The sequence below is a fragment of the Anoplophora glabripennis genome, unplaced genomic scaffold (genome assembly GCF_000390285.2).
Source record: "Anoplophora glabripennis isolate ALB-LARVAE unplaced genomic scaffold, Agla_2.0 scaffold15, whole genome shotgun sequence".
Lineage (NCBI taxonomy): Eukaryota > Metazoa > Arthropoda > Insecta > Coleoptera > Cerambycidae > Anoplophora > Anoplophora glabripennis.
In genome coordinates this window covers 452631-475314 of record NW_019416279.1, presented here as the reverse complement: position 1 = coordinate 475314, position 22684 = coordinate 452631, and the positions used below count along the sequence as shown (strand labels likewise).

Here is a 22684-nt window from a genome sequence, read left to right as displayed (position 1 = left end):
TGACGAGCCTAGACTTGACTGGGAATGTCTATAACTAACCACCTAAGTAACTGTCTGGAACTGTGTAGTGTTCGTTGAAACTGCCCTTGTATGAATAAATCAGTCGATCACTATGTATAAAGAAAAATGGTTAGATCAGTTGAAGCTAGCTCGATGGTGGTGTTACTTTATGATCGTAATAGTTCTATTGGATCTATTGTTGGATATTGGCAAACTACGTAGGTACATCTCTCTTATACCATTGATTGGCTTCTTTTTCGTAAATATTTCAGTCCATTCACATCTGAGAAAAGGACGAATAGGATATTTACCAACGACTAGCTGAGATATACAACAAGCAGACTAACTTCTCAGAAAGAGAAACACTGAATTGGTTCTCTGGTATGAAAAATTTATCAAAATATGTAGTTTACATCNGGATCAAGATGAACTTGTCCCAAAACTGCAACTTCACTAGCTTCATTAACTATATGTTTTTCAATTTCTCGTTTTTTATTGGCCACGTTCCATGTCTCTTGAAATTTTTTTTACTAACTCTAGAACATTATTCCTCCTGACATGTCGATCTTGATGTTGTTCATTAAATAGCTGAGCTGTTCTATTCGCATATTTATTGTTCATAATGTAAAGCGAAATGATATCTACTTTTTCCGCAATGAAATAAACCATAGTGTTTAATTTTCAAAAACACAATTAAATAAACTACCAACCAACGCTTCCAAATAATACTAGAAAATAATTTGGAATCCACTAATTTTACGTTCATTGTGTGTGTATAACATTCATTCCTGTTTTTTACAATTGTGTTTTTTTTACAAAATTGATAACAAATCGCCAAAAACTAATGTAACGCAAGAAATACTAAATTTATACCATTGGCGTACTTAACTCGAACGACTGAGATTTTTACCGTTACTAATTGTTTGTAGATAAGTTTCAACTTTAAAATCAAAATTCTTAATAAGTATTGGGCGGAATTATAAAATTTAAAGTCTGTTGTAAAGAGAATTGTAAGAACTTTCAAATGAAATATTACTCAACCTCCAATGCCATTTAAATATTTTGGAGTGATGCTAGCCCTTGCTTGGGGGTGAAAGTGGCGCAGTCAAAAATACCCGCCAAAAATGTCCCCCATTAATCTAAAATCGACGGGTCTGAGCGTTTTTCTACAATCTTGACGCAGTTCCTGAAAATGACTCGTTTCCATTTGGCCACCCTGTAAATAAATTATTTTAAATTAAATTATATTTTATTATAAAAAGCAAAGACAAAATACTTTTAGGCAAAATTACTATTTCAGTTATATACCACAATTATTAATAAAATTACTAAATGCTAAAGTAATTTTTTGTCTATGCTAAAAACAGTTTCTAAATACATAAAGACGGTCGTACACCAAAAGCTACGCTGTTCCAGCACGCCAAACCGGTTTTGCACAGCTTTTGATGTAAACCCCGTCATAAAACTACATGTTAAGCTAGCATAGCCATCTCGAGTACCTAACTGTCTTAAAATTTTTAGTGTTACCTGACCTTCCACATGGATCTATATTAGGACCACTAATATACAGGATGTATCTTAAGTGATGACTTTAATTTCAAGGGGTGATTCCTTGTCATATTTTAAGCAAAAAAGTGCATATGAACATCGGTCCGCAAGTGATTCGCTACCGAGATACAGGGTGTCAAAGTTGGGAAAATAAATCGCATTTTTTTAAATATCTTTCGACTGATTCGAAATAATTTAATGAAATTTCATACACGGGGGTTTTTTGGAATGACAAATTCAAAGCTGTGGTCAATTTAGGTGTATTTTTTTGAGGGCGCCNTCTGGTATGAAAAATTTATCAAAATATGCAGTTTACATCTCAAGACATTGTGGTAGAAAAACCAATATATCATGTTGTAAACTGCCATGAAATGATGGCATTTGTTAGTTTCAAAAAGATACTTTAACTAATTGGAACAAAAACCCTTTTTTAATTTAGTTTTTTATATAAAGCTGTTAATATTAATTTAATTGGATAATTTTCTTCAAAAATATAACTATTTATTTTTGAAAATTATTCAAAAGAGTTCATTCCAGACATGGAGGCAAGATAATTTTTTAAAACTATACATACAATTATTGTTCTAAAGCTTCAATTTTGGCATCAGATTTATTTTTCGAAGGATTGTCACGTATTGATGCTGACGGAGCAATTGAATCAGAAACTTGAACCGTATTGAAAGGCGTTCTATTTGAAACTTGAATTTTATTTCCGACAAAGTCTTCCCTTTCTGCCACTAAAGTAGACATCCAATCCGTGTGTCTTTTGATGAAGGTAATATTGACCCCAGAATACGACATATTCGTCACAGAAGTGTGTTTGAAACAAATAAGTTTCTTTCTTAGGGTGCATATTTTGTCCAATACCAATCAATTGATTGGTACATTTTCCATTAGCATATCTAACCGAAAATCAGCAATTTTTAATAGACTTAGGGCACCAAACGCAGTATGCTGAACATATTTCTTACTTGTGGTCAAAATGTTTCACCTGCCAACAACCTTAAGTAAAAAATATTACAGATTGGTTAGCCGCAACCATTTCACCAACTTGCAATTGTTTCAGGTCAAGGCCGAGTCAACCAGCTAGGCGGTGTCTTCATCAACGGTCGTCCCTTACCAAACCACATCCGGTTGAAAATCGTGGAAATGGCGGCCGCCGGAGTGAGACCTTGCGTGATATCCAGACAGCTCCGAGTGTCGCACGGTTGCGTGTCGAAAATTTTGAACCGCTATCAGGCGACTGGGAGCATCAGACCTGGTGTAATAGGAGGATCGAAGCCAAGAGTGGCGACAGCAGACATAGAGGAGAGGATAGAGGAACTGAAGAAGGAGCAACCCGGGATTTTCTCATGGGAGATACGAGAGAAACTGATCAAAGTGAGTGCTGAGGTTTGTTGATATTTTTATTCAATATTCTCTTTATATATCTCGTTGCTTTCCTGTTCAAAATTCAACTAAAGAATCTGATATCTGAAACCTGAAATGAATTTAAATCAGTGAAATGATGACTTGGCCCTAAAAATTTTGCCCCTAATTTTTACGGTTCTAGGAAAATTGGTATTTTGAAAGCCTGTTTTAAACCGCCAATGTTTTCTATACATTAAAGGTACTCACATCAATAGCTCTAACGCGGACCATTTTCAAAATAAATGGCGTTTTATGATGGAATATATGAAAGAAAGTGACACGATAAAAAAAATATTTCAAAACTAAGCAAATAAACAACAAAAATCGCAAGTTGTTGAAAATGGCCTCCTACTATGGTAATGCATGCTTCCAGCCAAGACAAGAGAACCTCACGCAATCCTAAAATCTCCGCCACTATCATATACAAAATTTATGTTCTGTATGTCAGGTCAGATATCGTTAAATAATTGAAATTTTGTTGACACTATATCTTGTGATAAAAAAATAAACATATTTGTAGAATCACAATTATGCATATAATATCGACATGTAAGTCGATCGATAGTAAAAAAATCAAGAATAAGATGCAACAGTCAAACTAGAGACTATCTGTTTGGATAGCCAAATGTGCATTCGACCTTACTTTGCAAACTATAGTCCTTAAATTTTAAGGATCTGGATTTTATGTTATATTACAAAGTTTAATACTCATATCTAACGATAAACAAAAAATTAATGTCATGACATGTCTAAATATAATTAACACAAAAACACGTAAGTACCTGATATACTAAAATTGTTAATAATGCAATTATACAAAGAAATATCCTGTATTCTTGCTGTTCTACTATCACCCCTGACAAAGATTAATAATATAAAAAATAGCTACTACAAAGAGATCTTTTTATTTCCACATTTTACTTGGGATTGTTTCATTAGGTAGCGTTCGTATATAATTATTATAATATTAATGGAAAAAATATATATGTCGGAGTCGTAGGGCTAACTTGTTCGTTAATATCACTACTCGTGTCACTCATCTTCACAAAATAATAAGTAATACCGTAAATGAAAATGATTTAAAATAAAACGTTACAAATAAAGTACTCGAGGTGTTTTATGACAACAACCAGAGGCCCGATAATGAATCCACGGTCAACAGAATAGCAGTGTACTCACGTCTTCAATGCTCAAGTAGAACTGTACTTCTCTTCACTCGTCAGGTCAAAATTATTCTTAAATGAACCAATCAAATTCGTTATATTCTAGGGATTCCCTTATAAAGTAATTTTAAGGTAAATGCTATCCATCCTTTGACCGCGGCTACGTTGAGTGACCCGTAAGTCCCTCCAAACCCAAACTGGCCATCATAAAACTTGGGAATAACATAACCGGCTTAATTCACAAATAACTATTTCTAAGTTTTATTGTCTAGGTACAAAATGTATAAAAAGGTATTCCTTGAGTAAAGAATTCTGGAATTTCCAAAGTCTGAAGGACTCGGCCTGCGAGAAAGACATCTCCGACATATAAATATATCTAATTTTTAGAGAAAAAATGAAATTTTGAAACGATTGTCAAAAGTTTTTGATATAAGCAGATAGTAATTACTTTTTCTATCTAAAATAATATTTGACATTTTTTTTATTAATTATATACACTGTGTCCCCAAAATTCATATTTTTTTCAGTTGAAATTTAAAAAAGCGCAGGAACAGGTCAAATATTTTAACCTTTAAAACACATCTAATTATTCCTGTAACAGAAGTTTATTCCAAATAAAGGCACCCCGCATGACCCAACGTCGGTAGCATCACCTCGAGAGCCAGTTCTTCGCCTGATCTGGTCCACTGCACCGATTGACATCCGCCGAGGAAACCGGCGACTCCACTGGGCCGCTGTCCCTAATGGACACGCCGCCGCATAGCTCACGACCGTTCGGTTTGCGTGCAAAAACGTCCCGACGTGATGTCTATAATTTCGCGCGCGCAGTTATTTAGCATAAAAGCGGGCAACACCTGTGCTTCGCCCGGATCTCGAGAGCCGTAACGCATCGCGCCGGGGTCTCCCCCGACCATTATGTTTATTAATTCCGAGTTATTCGGCTAACGATCGGGTGGCGGTCGCCTGTCCGCCAGTGCCACGGTCCGAAGGGTGTTATTTGGGCCGTCCGGCTCCGGGGGCAACGGGCAGAGTAATGACGGGGCTCCCGGTGGGGCCAGGGGGTGCGTCCGGTCGCGGACCCCCCGCGGCGGCGTACGGCGCCGGCACCCTGGCCATGGCCGATAATATCTTCTTGGGTATAGGCGTTTCCACGGTTCTTTTTATAAGAATGTTGCAACAACCAGGGTCGTTTCCTAACTTCCGGTGTACCTCAAGGGTCTGATTTGGGCTCATCACAGCAAAATTAGCGTGAAGCGTTGCAAAAAATTTAGTTCAGGCCATGATAATTGTTACGACTAAGTATATGTTACGTAAAACAGTTCAAATCCGGACTGTCTAAAATTGGTGCAGTAATTAGTAATAAAAATTCTTTAAAATAGTTCTCATTAGTCTATGTAGTAGATATTGCAGGAACATGTCGGCATATTTTAGCTACTCTAATCAAAATTTCAGTTACTTCAAATACGGTTTTATAATTTCTTTGATCTTGTATATTTTTAATAATTATTTCAAATTGAGACACTCGTATTCTACATGAATTTTGCTAAGTCACTTTAGAATCATATGTGGAGACTTTCAGTAACTATAAACTATAAATAAAAAAATTGGGTATACCATTTCAGACAGAATAGGTTATTAATTCCTTCATCCCTCCATTAATGTTTCCTTTTGTATGTTCTTTTTTATAAAAATGTAGCAGAAATTGCGATACCCAGATCAGAAGCGTTTTATCACTTTCGGTGTGCCTCAAGAGTCTGATTTGGGTCCTTCACATTGTTCAAAGTGGCATGAAGAATTGAAAAAGTGTTTAATTTTTGAAAATTATTACCTTTGAGTAATGCAGGCAAATAATATATATTTTTTTAAATAGTTCCCCTTAGTCAATATACTTAACAGATATTACAAATGTTCAATTAAAAAGTTTCATAATAAAACTCTCTATTATTTCTACAGTGTGGACCATTTTGGTGATGCATGTATTGGTATCTTGATGGAAATTATAAGATAAAATGGCTAGATGGGGAAGTTTTAAACAGTGCTGTTGCTAACTTAATGGCGCTTGCGGACCAATCCTAGCTTTTCAGGTTTTTAAATTATTTTGAAAAAAAGTAAATATGGCGTTTTCGAAAAACTTTTTTATTTAGAGGAATTTTTTCACTGCAAGTTTTTTCGAGGAATTTCACTTGATACTTAGATTTCCTTTGCTACGTTTTGATTGTGAGAAACCGTCATCAATTTTCTTTTTCCTTATGGTTGCCATACTGAATTCTAAGTTGAGCAAATATAGTATTTTCTGGCTTTTCAATGATATAACTAAGAAAAAATTTCGAAAACAACATCAAAAATCAATATCTTATTATTTTTAATAAATGGCAACATCGCATAATTTTTCGAAACTATTATAGAATACTCTCAAATTTTTGTAAGATTGCTATATTTATTAAAAATATTAAAATATTGCTTTTTCAAATTTTTCTTATATCATTGAAAAGCCTAAAAGCACTATTTTCTCAACTTAAAATTCAATATGGCACCCATAAGAAAAAAGAAAGTTGATGATGGTTTCTCGCAACCGAAACGTCGCAATGAAAATCTAAATATACAGTGAAATTCATCGAAAAAACTTGTAGTAAAAAAGTTACAAAGATTTTCGAAATCGCCACATTTAATTTTTTCTAAAATAACTCAAAAATTTGAAGAATCAACCTAAAGGGTTCACCCCTAAACGTCTAAAAATGCAAAAAATATATTAAAACTTACAATTTTGTTTCTTTTTCTTTCATACGTGATAATTGAATCGTTAATAACCCACAATCACTACATCCGAAAGAAAATACCCCTAAATGAGGGTAAAACCACCCCAAAGTTCAACCATCGGTTTCAAAGTACATAAAATACAAACATGCATGAAAAAAATAATGTTTCCAAATACATTCATTAGAATAATTTATACACAAGTACACAATTTTTCAATTTTTTCACATTATTTACAATTTTTAGACATTTGGGGGATGATTTTACCCGTTTTGAGGGGTGATTATTTGTGAAAACGATTGATAATGTATAGGAGCTGTGTATAAATTAGTCCAACTTATGTAGGTACTTCAAAACGTGACTTTTTTGTGCATAATGATTAAACTGTGTTCCTTGTAACGAATAATTGTATTTAGGGATGGTTTACCCTACTTTGGGGGTGTTTTCCATCTGATGTGATAATTAGAAGTTATTCACGTATCAAACATTAAGTATAATAATAATAAAAAAAAATATTTTTCTTTCACATTATTTACAATTTTTGTATATTTGGGGGATGAATTTACCCCTTGAGAGGGATGATTATTTTTGAAAATGATTGGAAATGTATGGGAGTACTTGTGTATAAATTGTTCTAATGAATGTATTTCGAAACATTATTTTTTTCATGCATTATAATTATTTTATGTACTTTGAAGCCGATGGTTGAACTTAGGAGTGGTTTTACCCTCATATAGGGGTATTTTCCTTTGGATCTAGTGATTCTGGATTATTAACAGTTCAATTATCACGTATAAAAGAAAAATAAAAAAATATATATATTTTTTACATTTTTAGGCGTTTAGGGAATGATTTCACCGTATCAAATACGAAATTAGATATTTTCACGTTCATAATATTATATTGATAACTTAGAAATATTTGGGGCTTTACAACTGTTGATGATTCTTAATTTGTTCGTTTTTCTTGTCTTTTCAACCCCTACATAAGGGTGATTTTCGAAAATTTTCGAGATACTGAAAGTGATGCTCATTTTAATTCCAGTATCTGGATATTTTTAGAATATTTTTAGGATTTTCCCTGTCGCCTCTGTTAAAGTCTCAAAAACAGGCGGAAAATTGGCTTTTTTGCGGTCACTCTTTGCTATCATTTCAAATCGGTAAAATCCAATATGCCTTGGAAATTTATAAAAATCTGTGATACCACAAAATGTTATTAAGGAAAGTTTCGTAGAATGAAAAACTGAGAAATTGGGCAACATTTTATTGTCCTATGGTCCTATGCCTACTTTGACATTTTTATGGATTTCAGATATTTTTCAAATTTGGCATAAGACATTAAAATTTTGAACATACACTTAATTTTTCGTTTTATCTTAGGTGCTCTACAAAGACTTGGTATTTCAAAATGTATCCAGTATATGTATCTACTTCCGAATATTTAACTTTGATGCTATACAGGGTGTGGCGTCTTTAGTGCAGAAAAAATAAAATGCAGATTCCTAAGAATATATGCAATAAAAAAGCCTTACATAAGAAATTCATATATCCACGTTTTGTCAAGAAAATTGAACTTCAATTTTGTAGCGAAGAAATAAATCTTAGTATGGTCCTGGTCAAAAAATGTCATGCCATTCGATTAACATCAGCGCACGCTTGCCGAACCGAACTTAACAGAGAGTCAAGCCTTTGCGCAAATCAGTGTTGCCAAATTAAAATGTATGAAATACACATAAAAGAGATACAATGTTTTAATGCAATAATAAATAATTTTGGCCAGTTTAATACAATCCTCTCGTTCTAATTAAAAGGAAAAATAAACATAAAATTCAATTAGTTATTTCACTGTAAATGATAATGTGCAATCCCAGACAAGAGGTTTGTAGAAACAAAGTACATGGTGTTACAGAAATGACTACTATTATTTTAGCAAGTGATAGGTTGGATCACGACAAACAAAAAAGATGCAAACTTACCGCTATCGTTCGATAGTAGTAAACGTATTATTGTTGTCCTCGTTATCCATTGCCGATTTAGTTAAAGCAATAACTTAAAAAATAAAAAATAAGAAACGTCTTTAATAAACACTTAACGTCTAAACAGTAGAAGCGCGATCTTTTTGACACAACTTAGCAGCAATTCACCCGAAAGACAAATGCGTACTGACACTGACACTGACTGACACTTCACAGGTGCCGTGCGGAGTGCGGACTAGGTCAATGTTTTTTGCGCTATGTTCAACAAGACCGGCATTAACATTTTGCCACATCTTGTAATTTTTTGGAAAACATTTTTGACTCTCATATCTCATAATCGCCTTATGGTAGCATATATTACTTTACTTCATTTATTGTCAAGAGTCTAGGTTTTTTATTTTCTGCATTAAAGACGCCACACCCTGTATTTTTTTTCAAAGGCTTTCCATGTCCAATATATGATTTTTATTGAAATCGTTTCCTTATTTCAACTATTTGTCGCCCCTATCTTGCCGGAGGCATTGTTGAGCGGCGAAATTCGGAAGACCGCCGATTCCTCTGCCAAAAACCGCGTCCGCGCCTGCTACCGCCGCGTCAGAGGCGGCCTTGCATGTCGCGGATAATGGCGCGAGTGTCGGCGAGCGATGAAAGGGTCGCGTTCCGCCGCGGGACACTCGCATCGCACCGACGATAATAGCCGGGCTGACGCGGCGAGCGTGCCGGCGCGCCGCCCTCAAATTACCGGCCGGACATCTGGAGATAGCATCGCGGACACGGGGGCGTAGTGACGATACCCGGTACGCGCCTAGAAAGAAGCTCCAGACAGATCCCAAGTAATGGAGGCTGACGTCACGCATAAAGCTCACAAAAACCATCAAAACTACCTTCCAGTTACTCAAAATTACCTTCCCTCTTTCAGAAATATTCTCACAATGGATCTCCTCAATTAAGGAACGAACACTACTATTGGGTGCTATTGGCACTGCCGACTTAGCAGCAAAATAAAACGTGACGGAATTATTGATTATTATTATTTTATTTCTTTATGTATTTCAATTACACTATTCTAGTTACTACAGTTACAAACAATTACGTAGGAAGTTAATTAATTTCTGCGCGCCAGCTAGACTATTTCTAACAAAATTTAAAACACGACGAAAGGGTAACATGAGCTTACCGTAAACTGACATAAGCGTACCGAGAGATCAAATGAAGGATTTGACCTCTAGATGATCTGCAAATGACCTTCAGAGGTCGGTTCGACCAACATGTTGAAGCGTATTCAGACGTAAAATATTTCGCTATTTTAGAATCCGGGGTCAAAAATATTGTACCTATTATTCCAGTTAATGTATTTGACCTTGATCTAGACGTGATGGGGTCATATGGACACCAGAATCGTGATCAGCGCCCCTAAAAACATGAAGGTCACCTAGTCTGGGAAAAAGGACTTTTCGATTTGGGTTTGTAGACCTGTAATCGAAGTAAATTAGCAATTAAAATGGCAGAAATAATTTATAGTTTTAAAAAATTGGGTGCGGACTCTTAATAGACATCCAAATACAGATCAAAAGATTTCCCACCTATCCGGAGGGTGCTTCATCCCCTTTTATTTCAGAAACCACCCTCTAACAACCACCCTCGCGCCAGGTTTGTGTAGAAAAATCTGCTTTGCATGCAACATTTTTCTATGGCCAATGTATTTCAAGATATGTGTCACTTTACTCGTTTTTGCCTAACTATAGCAACGTATCCTAATTTTGCAAACCATATTTGTGGGAGTATAGTTAACGATAGAAAAAAGTTTATAGGACACAAATGATATAGAATTTTATGCTAAATGTTTTAGGTTCTATTCATTTTCCTCGTTAAAGCAGCAGTTTTTGAGAAAAATTTAAAAAACTGACGCGAGGTCACAGTAGAGGGTGGTTTCTGAAGCAAAAGGGGATGAAGCACCTTCCGGATAGGTGGGAACTCTGTTGATCTGTATTTGCAAGTACGTAAGGACTTCGCACCAAATTTTAAAAACTTTATAAATTATTTCCCCTAAAAAACCTAATTTACTTCGACTACTGTGTCATTGAATGTTAAAACAATAATATTTTATAATTTGTTTTTAGGTTATGTTAGGTTAGGTTGGGTTAGAATGTGAATTTAATTTGTTCCAAAACGCTAAGTGTAAATTTTACGTATAAATCAACTTATGACTTTATTTTCATCTTTTATCGTTTACAATAATGATTTCACCGATTTTTAAGAAAAATATCGTACACGAAAAGATAAAATATTAATCGATTTCTATAAATGTATAGTAATTTTTCTCAAAAAAGCTCCTGAGGCATCTCTTAGGAAATCCCTAAAGAAGAGATTAAAAAAGAAATTTTCCATTTTTGACAATTTTTATAGGCTCTACGCGTTTTTGGGACCACTAACTACAAAGGCCCCAGTGTGCGACGGCCTGACAAACTATATTTAGTTTGCTTCGAGGCTTTCATGTGCATTTCTTTATATTAGGTTCCATCACGTTGGCATAGGAATTGTAGACTAGATGGTAGACGGCCCGAAACCAGGTTATGGTCTCGGTCGCACTAAATGACGTCACAATGCGTTCTTACCACGGCTAGTTGTTGTCGATTATGAACTGCAAAATGAGGTTCTAAAAGAAATTTAATGTTCATGCAAGTCGCCTTTTTACTGATTTTGCATTCGCTGCGTTTTTACATCACAGAGTAACATCACAACACATCCGGGCTGCCGAGATAACATCGTCCAGCAGAACGCGCGAGTTGCATCGCCCTGGGCTTGATAAGCGTAAGATACTGGTAGATATCCGCTGACGATGACAGCGACTCTCGATCGCGATCGATGATCTGCCCAGGGAAATTTCTGAAAATCGACTCGATACGATGGCAGATCGATAAAGCGAAGATGTAGATACCGTTCTAAGATAAATTAGAAATATTTTTCAGATCCGTCGAGATCGCAGATTGATAGTTATACTGCCACGTACCTATGTTTCTTTTTCTCTTGTCTTTATAGCTTAATTGATGAAATGTTAACGCAGTTTGCGGTAATAAAGTTGAGCCACGTCTAAAACTTAATTGGAAACTGTAAATGCATCAAGTAGAAAGTAGTTTTGTATTAAAAAAAGTCCAATGAAAATATTGTCTCGGGCACGCAATAATTATGTCGAGAATAATAATAGTAATCCTGCACTGTCCCGCGAAATTGTTTTGCTCTGATTTCATCCAGTTTGATCCAACTGATCCAAATGACTACTTAAACAGTATATCATGACTTTATAGTTCTTTGGATTCGGATAACATAATTAGTACTAGGCGACACAGACATAATTGTCAATATACCTCGTCAGAGAGAGCAAAAAAGGAGTAAGTCTGCACTAAATTCAAAATTACGGTACCCTTGTCAGAATTATAACAAGACAAAATAAACTATATAAGTACTCGTATTAAAAAATTGCAATTCTTTGTTGTCCAATTAATGAAAAAATGTTTATCTACGATCGAGCTAAAAGTCGCGGCGATTTTTCAAAAAAAAAAATTTCTCGGCCCCTGTTGGTCATAGGACAGACTTTTTTTAAATTCGTGAGAAAATGTCAACTTTCGAATGGCAGTATCGACATTTTGATACGAATTGAAATCAAACAGTTAATCAAAGTTTTATGGTCCCGAAAAAATAACCGATTTTTCTATCGTTTTTTTACGATATTTGAAATCGATTTGAGGCTCGCGCAATACTTGTACATAATAGGGTAATTATTAAAGAAAATTTTAATCCAAACCTCGTTCCTAAAGATGTTTTGGCCTATGAATTATGGAGATTTTACAAAAACACTTTTTTCGAAAAACTCGATTTTTGCAAAAACTATAAAATATTTTTCAATTTTGAAAAAATCATTTTATTTTACTCACCAAAAGCTATCCTGTCGTCAAGTCTCATCAAAAAATATTTATTTTTGAAAGAGATACAGCTATTTGAAAAAATTGCGATTTTTAGCGGTGTTTTTGCAATAATTAATTAATTTATTTATCGATCAAAACTAGTTTGGGTATTCGATCCGTATTAAAAATTCCTACAACTTTTGTTTGAAACATTTTCTTCTAAAATGTTAAATTTTTTTTATAAATGAAAAAAACTGTTTTTTGTGAACTTTAGACGACATTTTGAAAATGGATCCCAAAAATTCAGGTGGGGTAAAGTAGTTCATTGAATTCTACGGAATTTTTCTTAATTTTTACATATTTTCAATTACTGAACTATTTTTTTGGCAAAGCAATGAGGCATTTTCGACAATTTGATTGGACTATAAGGCCTGTACGATTCGAGAAGTAACGAATCGACTTTTTATTCGTCAAAAAGATCGATTCATATCGATTCATCGAATTGTATAATTTTATTTGAATCGAATCGATTCGAATTGATTAATCCTGCGCAATAAATCGATTCGAATTGATTTGTATTTTTGAATCAATGCAATGGATAGAAGAAATATGGAATGACTGATCAATTCGATTGGAACTAAATTCAATTGTAACAGTCAAGTTAAATTTATTTGAACCGGTAGTTAAGAGTGGAAAAAAAATTCAAATCGATTCGAATATTTAATTGTAATAAAACCAAACATATGGGCGAATAAATAAATAACTCAGGTATTTAGCAGGTAGTGGTACTACTAACAATTAGAATCAACAGTGATTTAAATTGTTGACAGTGTTTATCTTATTGTCAAAAATTTAAAACAATCGCTAACTTATTAAACTAGCATTAGCCTGAAGAAGAAAGCTATTGTTTTTAACAGATATTGAAAGTGTGATGATTTCAATGAACAAAAAATATAAATTTTTTTTAAATTTGTTTTGTATCATCTTATAATAATGTTGTTTTTGTTTTATTCTTTTATTTTCAATTACCAAATATATTAAATATGTATTTATTTGCCTAAATTCGTAACACAGTTAAGGGGCCTAGGTGGTAGACCGCTGTGAGAAACTGTATCGTGTCTTGACTCCAAGATTCAAGACGTTTGAGTGAAGATACAATGCAGTTGCTTACACCCTTAAGTTCGCAAACGATCTCTGATAGATATAATGTAAATATAAATTACATTTTACCAAATTACAGTAAAAAGTATAAAAAATTGTTCAATAGGCATACCTAATACTCGTAACAAATGAATGTTATGTAAATATATCGTGTAATCTCTGAAGATGATTTAATACTTAATAAGCTAATTTGACATTAGAAACTCGATACGAATTGATCAGGCACTAGATATAGTTTTATTTTTTCGAATTCGAATCGATATATCTATTTATTGCACAAGATTAATCGAAAGTCAATTTGTTATTTCATCAACTGCACAGGTCTAAGCTACACATAAATGTTCATATTCGATTCGAATTGATATTACAATTCGATTTTTTGATAAATGGATTCGATAAATCGATTTTCAGACCTAATACCGATTCGATTTGAAATTTCGAATCGATTCGACAATTCGATTCGATGCGATATCTCGATCCGATTCTATATATCGATTCAATATTTAGATTCGATTTTTTCTGCGAATCGATAAATCGATTCAAAAATAAAATATGTATTAACTATCACTACTTACTAAATATCACTGAAACATCGGTTTCGAAAATATTTATTAATTTCCTTCTTTTACCTAAAATTTTAACACCCCGTATTTTCGCAACGGAACATTTTTAACCATAATTTATAAAGCAAACTATCGTTAATTTTCCGTGTAGAATAACACCCTTAAATATTCGTATATCGTTAAGGAACACCCTGTATAAACTTCGTTATCGTTTTCAACGTCTGCTTATTTTGTGACGTATCCTAATAACGTCTAATCCGGTACTCCTCAAACCGCCGGTCCCATGCATATTCATTCCTGCAGGCGCAGGGTTCACAAATATTTATCCTTATACTCAAACACTGACTTCATCCAGCTTCCCTTTTGTCCACAGGAAGGAGTGGTCGATCCCCCAAGCGTCTCGTCCATAAGCAGATTACTGAGGGGGGGCAGAAGAGAAGATCCTGATGGAAAGAAGGATTACACTATCGACGGCATCCTGGGAGGTAAGCCTTTGAACAAATCGCATCCGATTGGAAGTTTTCTTGAGGATAAGAATATATTTGAATTGAAAAGAGTTTCGTATCATTCAAGTACCTACGGGTTGTGTATTTTGTATAAAAGCATGTTTAGCGCAAGTCTGCGCTAAATCAATTCAATAAGAATTCAAGCTTCAGTTGCAGTTAATGAAAGTGGTTCAGTTTATTCAGGTAGTTTTAAAAAGAATCGACTATTCCATGATTAGGCTTGCGTAACGTTTGGTATACCGCAAGGTTCAAGATTAGATCCGAAACTAATACGTGCTAATATTAATGATTGCAAAATACCCGCCGGAATAATTTAAAGTTCAAAAAACACTAATAAACAGACTCATTTTAACGCAAAAGATTACAGCAAAGAAAACAAGAAGAATAATATTTGACTGTCTCTATACAGGGTGTTTCCTGTTTTACTGTAGATACTGTAACTACACAATATAGGTGTGTACGAAATGAACACTTGGAAAATTCCTACAAAAAAGTCGAGTACAGGCCTTATTACATTACATACATACAATACATTATTGTACAGTTGTCAAAAAGTTTTAAGAAGTTGTTAATTAAATATTGTTATGAATTCAAAAAATTTCTCCATAAACCTTAACATCAATGTTCATTCAATGTTTTTTTTTGAAATTTAGTTGCAGTACATTAGTATTTACGCAACACATAATAAATAAGGATTGTTAAAATTAGTGTATTAAACAGATTTCAACTTATAAAAGTCTTGTATTTGAGTATGGCTTGATATAACAAATATTTATTTTGACTACATTGGAAAGAGATAAAGAATAAGAGATTTCGGCTTTTTAGAATCCTTAACAAACCATATTTAGGTAGGTTTCGTTGAAAGAATTAAATATTTAGCCGATAATTGATAATAAATAAATTAATTTAGTACCACATCAAACACTAAAAATCAAAATAACTCGGAAACGCACAGGAATTTCGAAACAGAAGAAGGGACATTATTTTTGTTAAACTGTATGTAGATAATGAAAATAACAGTTTTTTTTTAATTGTCATTGGCATAGAAGTTCTGTTTAAGAGAGGGGTTAAGCACTTCCTCCACTCCGCCACTGTACAAGTTTTTGAACATTCCTGTCGCTTGTTTTATGCCCCTTAGTTAATTATTCCCCCAGACATGAAAAACATCTAAGCATTCGTTTATTGGAGAAAAAAAATTATATTCAACACCCTGTATCTCGGAAACGAAGCCTTCTACGACATATGTTTATAGGAAATTTTCTTTTTAAAAACATGTGTTCTATCTCCTGTTAAAGTTTGTCTACAAAAAACTGACTCACCCTGTATAAGAGTCACATGTCATAACCCCAAAATACTAGTACGCAAACCCCTCCTCACATAAACGTTTTAAATGAAAAAGAAGGAATATCACCTTTGACATATTTAATAGGAAAATGTATACTACAAAGGAAAACACACATTCTAAAATGCTTACTTATGTGGAATTTCTAAAGTACGCTTCGTGAATTTTAGTATTGAACTCGATAATAACAATCAAGTAAGTGGTGGTGATGTTGATAATGCCCAGGATGGTGCCTTTGTTAATAACGAAAAAATTGGCAGCGGTAAACTTTGGTTTGTGGCTGCCGACGATATCTGCCAAGTTAAATAGTTCCTTTCTGCATGGTGAGTCAATGTCAAATTTTTCCTGCAGCTTGTGGCTAATGCGTTTGAGTTTTACTCCTGCGGAGGAGGCCATTTCGCAGGAGAGGATGATAGACGCCGATTCACACTACAAGATAAAGAAAAAAAGCTATTCAACTCTAATTCTTCTTAGAGGTTTTATTCTGACAAGTTCCAAACAAAACTTTAAATTAAGTCTTCTAAGATTTGGAACAAAAACTTCTTACATTAGCTGTTAAGCAGACTTACCATACTCAATATGGAGTTGGCTAATAGCGACAGAAAAACTGTCCAGGAAAATCTGGGGTCATCCATGACTGTGAAAATCAAATTTGCACATCTTAGGAGTTGAACTATGGCGTGCCAAAAGATTAGGAGTGATACCCATCCAAAAATTTTGTTGAAGAGATCTACCAATTCTGTTAAATATCTAAAAATGTTAAATAGAAATGTCAAACCATTTCATTTAAGGAAATTTGTTTGTCAGGAGGTAATTATTGTAGCAAAAAAAGATAATTCTTACCTGTACTGTTTGCCAATGTGCAGAATATACTTCGAACATTTTTCTTCAAATTTTCTTTCTTGAATCCTTAGAGAATATTGTTCCACGTACTTCTCCAGTAAATTATTCACATCTTTGTACAAGCATTTGACAACTAGGGCTAAGTTACTGGCCAACAAGGCATAAAGAAGGCAATAGTATTCAGTTATAAGAATTGACGCAAATGATAAAATAAAATTTTTACCAGCCATCAAATACCATATATATCCTTGATAGAAAAAAATACTAATGAACAATATGTGTCCTACAGTAAACTGGAGGTAAAATGAAACTATGGTTTTGCAATCGCAACTATTCTCCATACGTGAAGGTTTAGTTGCCCAAAGTTTTCTTAAAAAGCTTTCCCAGGTATGCCGTTGAATGAAAGTCGATCCAAAAATCAAGAATTCTGTGAGAAATATGGAAATGGCACTGCTGAAAATAGACAACAGCTTTTCAAAAATATTTTCTTCCATAAAATCCGGCTCGAAAATTCTAGTAGTCACTAGAAGAATTCCCAACACCAAGCAGTACGATATGGCACATATTTTGTTCAGGATGGGTTTCTTTAAATCTTGTTTCTCAAAATCATACCAAGGCGTTATGCAGAGCACGTTGCCGATTCTATAGGCAAATCGTCTGAAGTTCTTGTATCTTTGGAACGTTCTATGACAATTTCCAGTTGTCTTGTCCAATAAACTCAAAACCATCACTAACTTATTATGAACCGTCTTAGTTGACGACAACTAGCTTTGTGGAAAGATGGATGAAAGACCTCAGCAATTAGTTTATTGGTAATAAACGGAATGCCACACCTATGTGTTGTTTTCCTTCTGCAGAAATAAACTGCAATCATTAATTAGCTTCTGAAAGATATTTGTTCTTATATGATGTATCGACCCCTTAGTAACAGCAAGCGATGATTGATAAGCTAATATCATTTAATTTGAGTACGTCACAAGACAGCCTTTTCTAATTTTTAAATCCGTTAAAATTTTGGGGTCGGCGTCTCGGAATTTCCATTTCCCCTGCGCTCAGCTCATGTTAAAACGTGATTAGCCTTCCTGGAAACAAGTGTTGCCAGTCCAGGACTATATGCGACATTTCCCACAAAAACTTTGTTATAAACTGAATAAATTTGCGAAGCCCACGCAGTTCTACTTCTTCCTCTCAAGGAAGTCAGATGTATGGAAAGCTGTTGCATAACATATTTCTCATAAATTTTCTCCCTACTGCAGTCATGGTCAAACCTCACTAGGAGAGCTAATTCTATGAAGTTTTGAAGCTTATATGGGTGTTCAAATGATTTCATTGCCTACAGAGTGTTCAAGTAAAAATTTAGGGCAGTTATACAGGGTGATTCATTAATAATGGCTTAAGGGCATGTTGCTGACCTCAAAATAAAGCGATTAAGCCAAATATGCCTTATCCGAATGTTGCTCCTTTTCGATCTACAGGGTGTTAAAGTTGAAAATATATTTTCGATTTTTTCAAATATTTTGAGCATCTTTGAACGGATTGTCTTGAAAGTTTGTACACCTATGTTTTCTGAGGTGGTAATTACGGAAATGGTAACTATTTTGCAATCACATCTAGGATATGCTAGTTGTAGTGTTCCGTCGGAGTAAACATATGTCAAACTTTTTTGTCCTTCAAAAATCTTAACTTCCAATAAGAAATTATTAAACTACGTTCAATTCTAAATAAAAAAGATACACCTGATAAAAATCGATAAACTTAACCGTTTTCGAAATAAGAACAATTTACTATTTCTTTACAAAATTATTTGTTTGAACGTACGCCTTTAAATAAGATGACTTCTTTGTTGGTCTCTGATAATATTAACAGATTCTTGTATTTTTTGAAATAGCAAAAGCGGTGATTGATGGTGTTATCCCTAGAATCCACAAGTGCTTATATAGCTGTTAATGGAGGTCATATTGAACAATTTTTTTTATCTTAGTGCATTATTATTATCAACATACATAATTAAAATTGTGTATAAAATTGTTTTTTTAGAATTTTTTACTTTATTCTGCTCGTTAATGGAAAATTGGGATGTGTCTCATTAAAAACTGTAAATGTTCTGCTTAGAATCACATTGCAACATCTTAAAAACTAGAAGGGATAGGGAACCCTGATACCGTTCGAAAGAGAATAAAATTGTGTATCAGAATATAGAAAAACATACAGGGTGTTCCATTTAAAAAAACTAACTTATTAAGGTTTGAAGTTAACTAAACTCGGCATTAAATTTCTAGCATCCTGTATGCAATTAAGCCACTTTGAAAGTATGGATGGGAAACTTAGGGGTCTAGCTATCCCCCCTATAAATATTGTTGCTTTATCTTTCTTACTATAAAATACACATGGTTTGAAGCTAGTCACTGTTTCTCTCTATTTTTTTGAAAAAAATTAAATATCGAAAACGGTTAATTTTAGGAATAGGGAAACCTGATAAAAGTCAACCTAAAATAACACGTAGAATGCAAAATTGCAATAGTATATAGGGTGTTCCATTTAAAAGTGGTACGTGGACGCCATTATTTTAGTTGGGAAGGGCATGCCCGAAAACCCGGTATGCCAAATATTCAAATTTCAAATCGAAGTAGTTTCTGAAATAATTCTATTGGGCAGTCACCGTGAGACACCCTGTATACATATTACAAAGATATTACCATCCTAGTCAGTGCCGTAAACCGTCATACCTAGGGGCAAAACTCATTTGTACTAAAATTAATACAAATACGTTTATGAGAGTCCCACGTCGCAACCCCAAAATACTGGTACGCAAACCCCTCCTCACATATACGTTTAAAATTGAAAAGAAGGAATATCATCTTTGATATATTTAATAGGAAAATGTATCCTACAAAGAAGAATTTACATTTTAAATTGGTTACTTATGTGGAATTTCTAAAGTACGCTTCGTGAATTTTAGTATTGAACTCGATAATAACAATCAAGTAAGTGGTGGTGATGTTAATAATGCCCAGGGTGGTGCCTTTGTTGATAACAAAAAAATTGGCAGCGGTAAATTTTGGTTTGTGGCTGCCGACGATGTCTGCCAAGTTAAATAATTCCTTTCTGCATGGTGAGTCGATGTCAAATTTTTCCTGCAATTTGTGGCTGATGCGTTTGAGTTTTTCTCCTGCGGAGGATGCCATTTCGCAGGAGAGGATGATAGACGCCGATTCACACTACAAGATAAAGAGAAAAGGTTTTATTTGATCATTTCTACATACAACTTGAAGATTAAGGATTATTTTCCATCCAACATGTCTTCTAAGATTTGGAACAAAAATGTCTTACATTAGTTGTTAAACAGACTTACCATACTCAACATGGAGTGACCTAGTATCGACAGAAAAACTGTCCAAGAAAATCTGGGGTCGTCCATGATAGTGAGAATCAAATTTGCACATCTTAGAAGCTGAACTATGGCATGCCAAAAGATTAGGAGTGATGCCCATCCAAAAATTTTATTGAAGAGGTCGACCAATTCTGATAAATATCTGAAAATATTAAATAGAAATGTCAAAGCGTTTCATTTAGAGTTTGCTTCTCTAGAAGTCATTATTCTAAAGTTTAATATCTACGAATACAGCAAAAAAATTCTTACCTATATTGTTTGCCAATGTGCAGAATATACTTCAAACATTTTTCTTCAGATTTCCCTTCTTGAATCCTTAGAGAATATTGTTCCACGTACTTCTCCAATAATTTATTCACATCTTGATACAAGCATTTGATAACCAGCGCTATGTTGCTGGCTAACAAAGCATAAAGAAAGCAATAGTATTCAGTTACAAGCATTGACGCAAAGGATAAAATAAAAAAATTACCAGCCATCATACACCATATATATCCTTGGTACAAAAAAATACCAATAAACAATATGTGTCCCACAGTAAACTGAAGATAAAATGAAAATATAGTTTTGCAGTCACAACTATTCTCTAAACGTTCGGTTGCTGAAATTTTTCTTAAAAATGTTTCCCAAATATGCCGTTGAATGAAAGTCGAACCAAAAATCACGAACTCCGTGAGAAATATGGAAACGGCACTGTTGAAAATGGACAACAGTTTTTCAAATATATTTTCTTCCATTGTTTCCGGTCCAGTAATTCTATTACTCACTAGAAGAATTCCCAATAACAAGCTGTACGATATGGTACATACTTTGTTCAAGATTGGTTTCTTTAAATCTTCTTTCTCAAAATCATACCATGGCGTTATGCAGAACACGTTGCCGATTCTGTAGGCAAATCGCCTGAAGTTCTTGTAACTTTGGAACGTTTTATGACAATTTCCAGTTGTCTTCATGTCCAACAAACTCAAAACCATCACTAGTTAATGAACCGTCTTAGTTCACGACAACTAGCGTTGTGGAAAGGCTGATGAAAAACCTCATCAATTAGTTTATTGGTAATAAGCGGAATGCCACACCTATGTGTTGTTTTCCTTCTGCAAAAATAAACTGCAATCATTTAAGTAGCTTCTGAAAGATATTTGTTCTTATATGATTTATCGACCCTCTTAGTAATTAACAAACAACGATGATTGATAAGCTAGTATCATTTAATTTGAGTACGTCACAAGACAACTTTTTCTAATTTCCAAATCCGTTCAAATTTTGGGGTCGCCGTCTCGGAATTTCCATTTTCGCTGCGCTCAGCTCATGTTAAAACATCATTATCCTTCGTGGAAACAAGTGCTGCAAGTCGACGACTATATGCGACATTTCCCACAAATACTTTTTTTCCACGGTCGGGAGTAGAAATCAGTTTCTATGACATCAAAATTAAAACAGAAGTAGTCGATTATTCCCAAGGGAGTATAATGCTCCCAAGGGAGTTTACATTATGGAGAACGTTTTTCATGCAAAAAAAAGATAACATTGAAATTATTTATTGACATTTAAATTAAATGTTACATTTGTACAATTTTCAAAATTAATATTAGAAGGAATATTACTTTCGCTTACATTTACAGTTTTTGTGATTGCGCTAGTAGTGGTACCTACTAAAACCTGATTAGCAATTTTGGTCTTATTTTCAATGGAGTTCTCGACATAACCCTCAGCGACTGTCGTTGATTTCCAACCAGCATGACGCTTTATTGTCGTGATATCCACACCAGCATCTGCCAGTAATGTCGCTGAAGATCTTCGTAAGCAGTGACCAGTATAACATGCAGCATCAGGTAATTTTAAATACGAAGCTACTACACTCGGAATTTTTCCCATGGTATTCTTGCCAACTGGCTGCGAACTACATTTTCCTGCTTTGTAGTACAAAAAAAGGCGCTTATGCTTGACGTGGGGAGGACGAAGGGACAGGTATTTTCGAAACAATTCAAGCATATTTCCCACATCGGTAACCACAAAGGTTCGTGGAATCTTTGTCTTAGTGTTTGGAATTTTTACAATCAAGGAAGAGCCTACATCCTCAATATCATCTACAGTTAAATTGACTAGTTCATCAGTTCGACAAGCTC

The 22684-nt window shown here is 34.2% G+C and overlaps 1 protein-coding gene across 1 annotated transcript in view; it reads left to right on the top strand.

Annotated features, from left to right (window-relative positions):
- The window catches only part of LOC108905070 (protein gooseberry-neuro-like), an 88639-nt gene that overhangs the window by 11840 nt on the left and 54115 nt on the right, over window positions 1-22684 (top strand). Inside the window, exons 2-3 of the mRNA XM_023457379.1 lie at window positions 2615-2928; window positions 14850-14961. Coding sequence (XP_023313147.1) covers window positions 2615-2928; window positions 14850-14961 — 426 coding nt within the window. The remainder of the gene's footprint in view (window positions 1-2614; window positions 2929-14849; window positions 14962-22684) is intronic.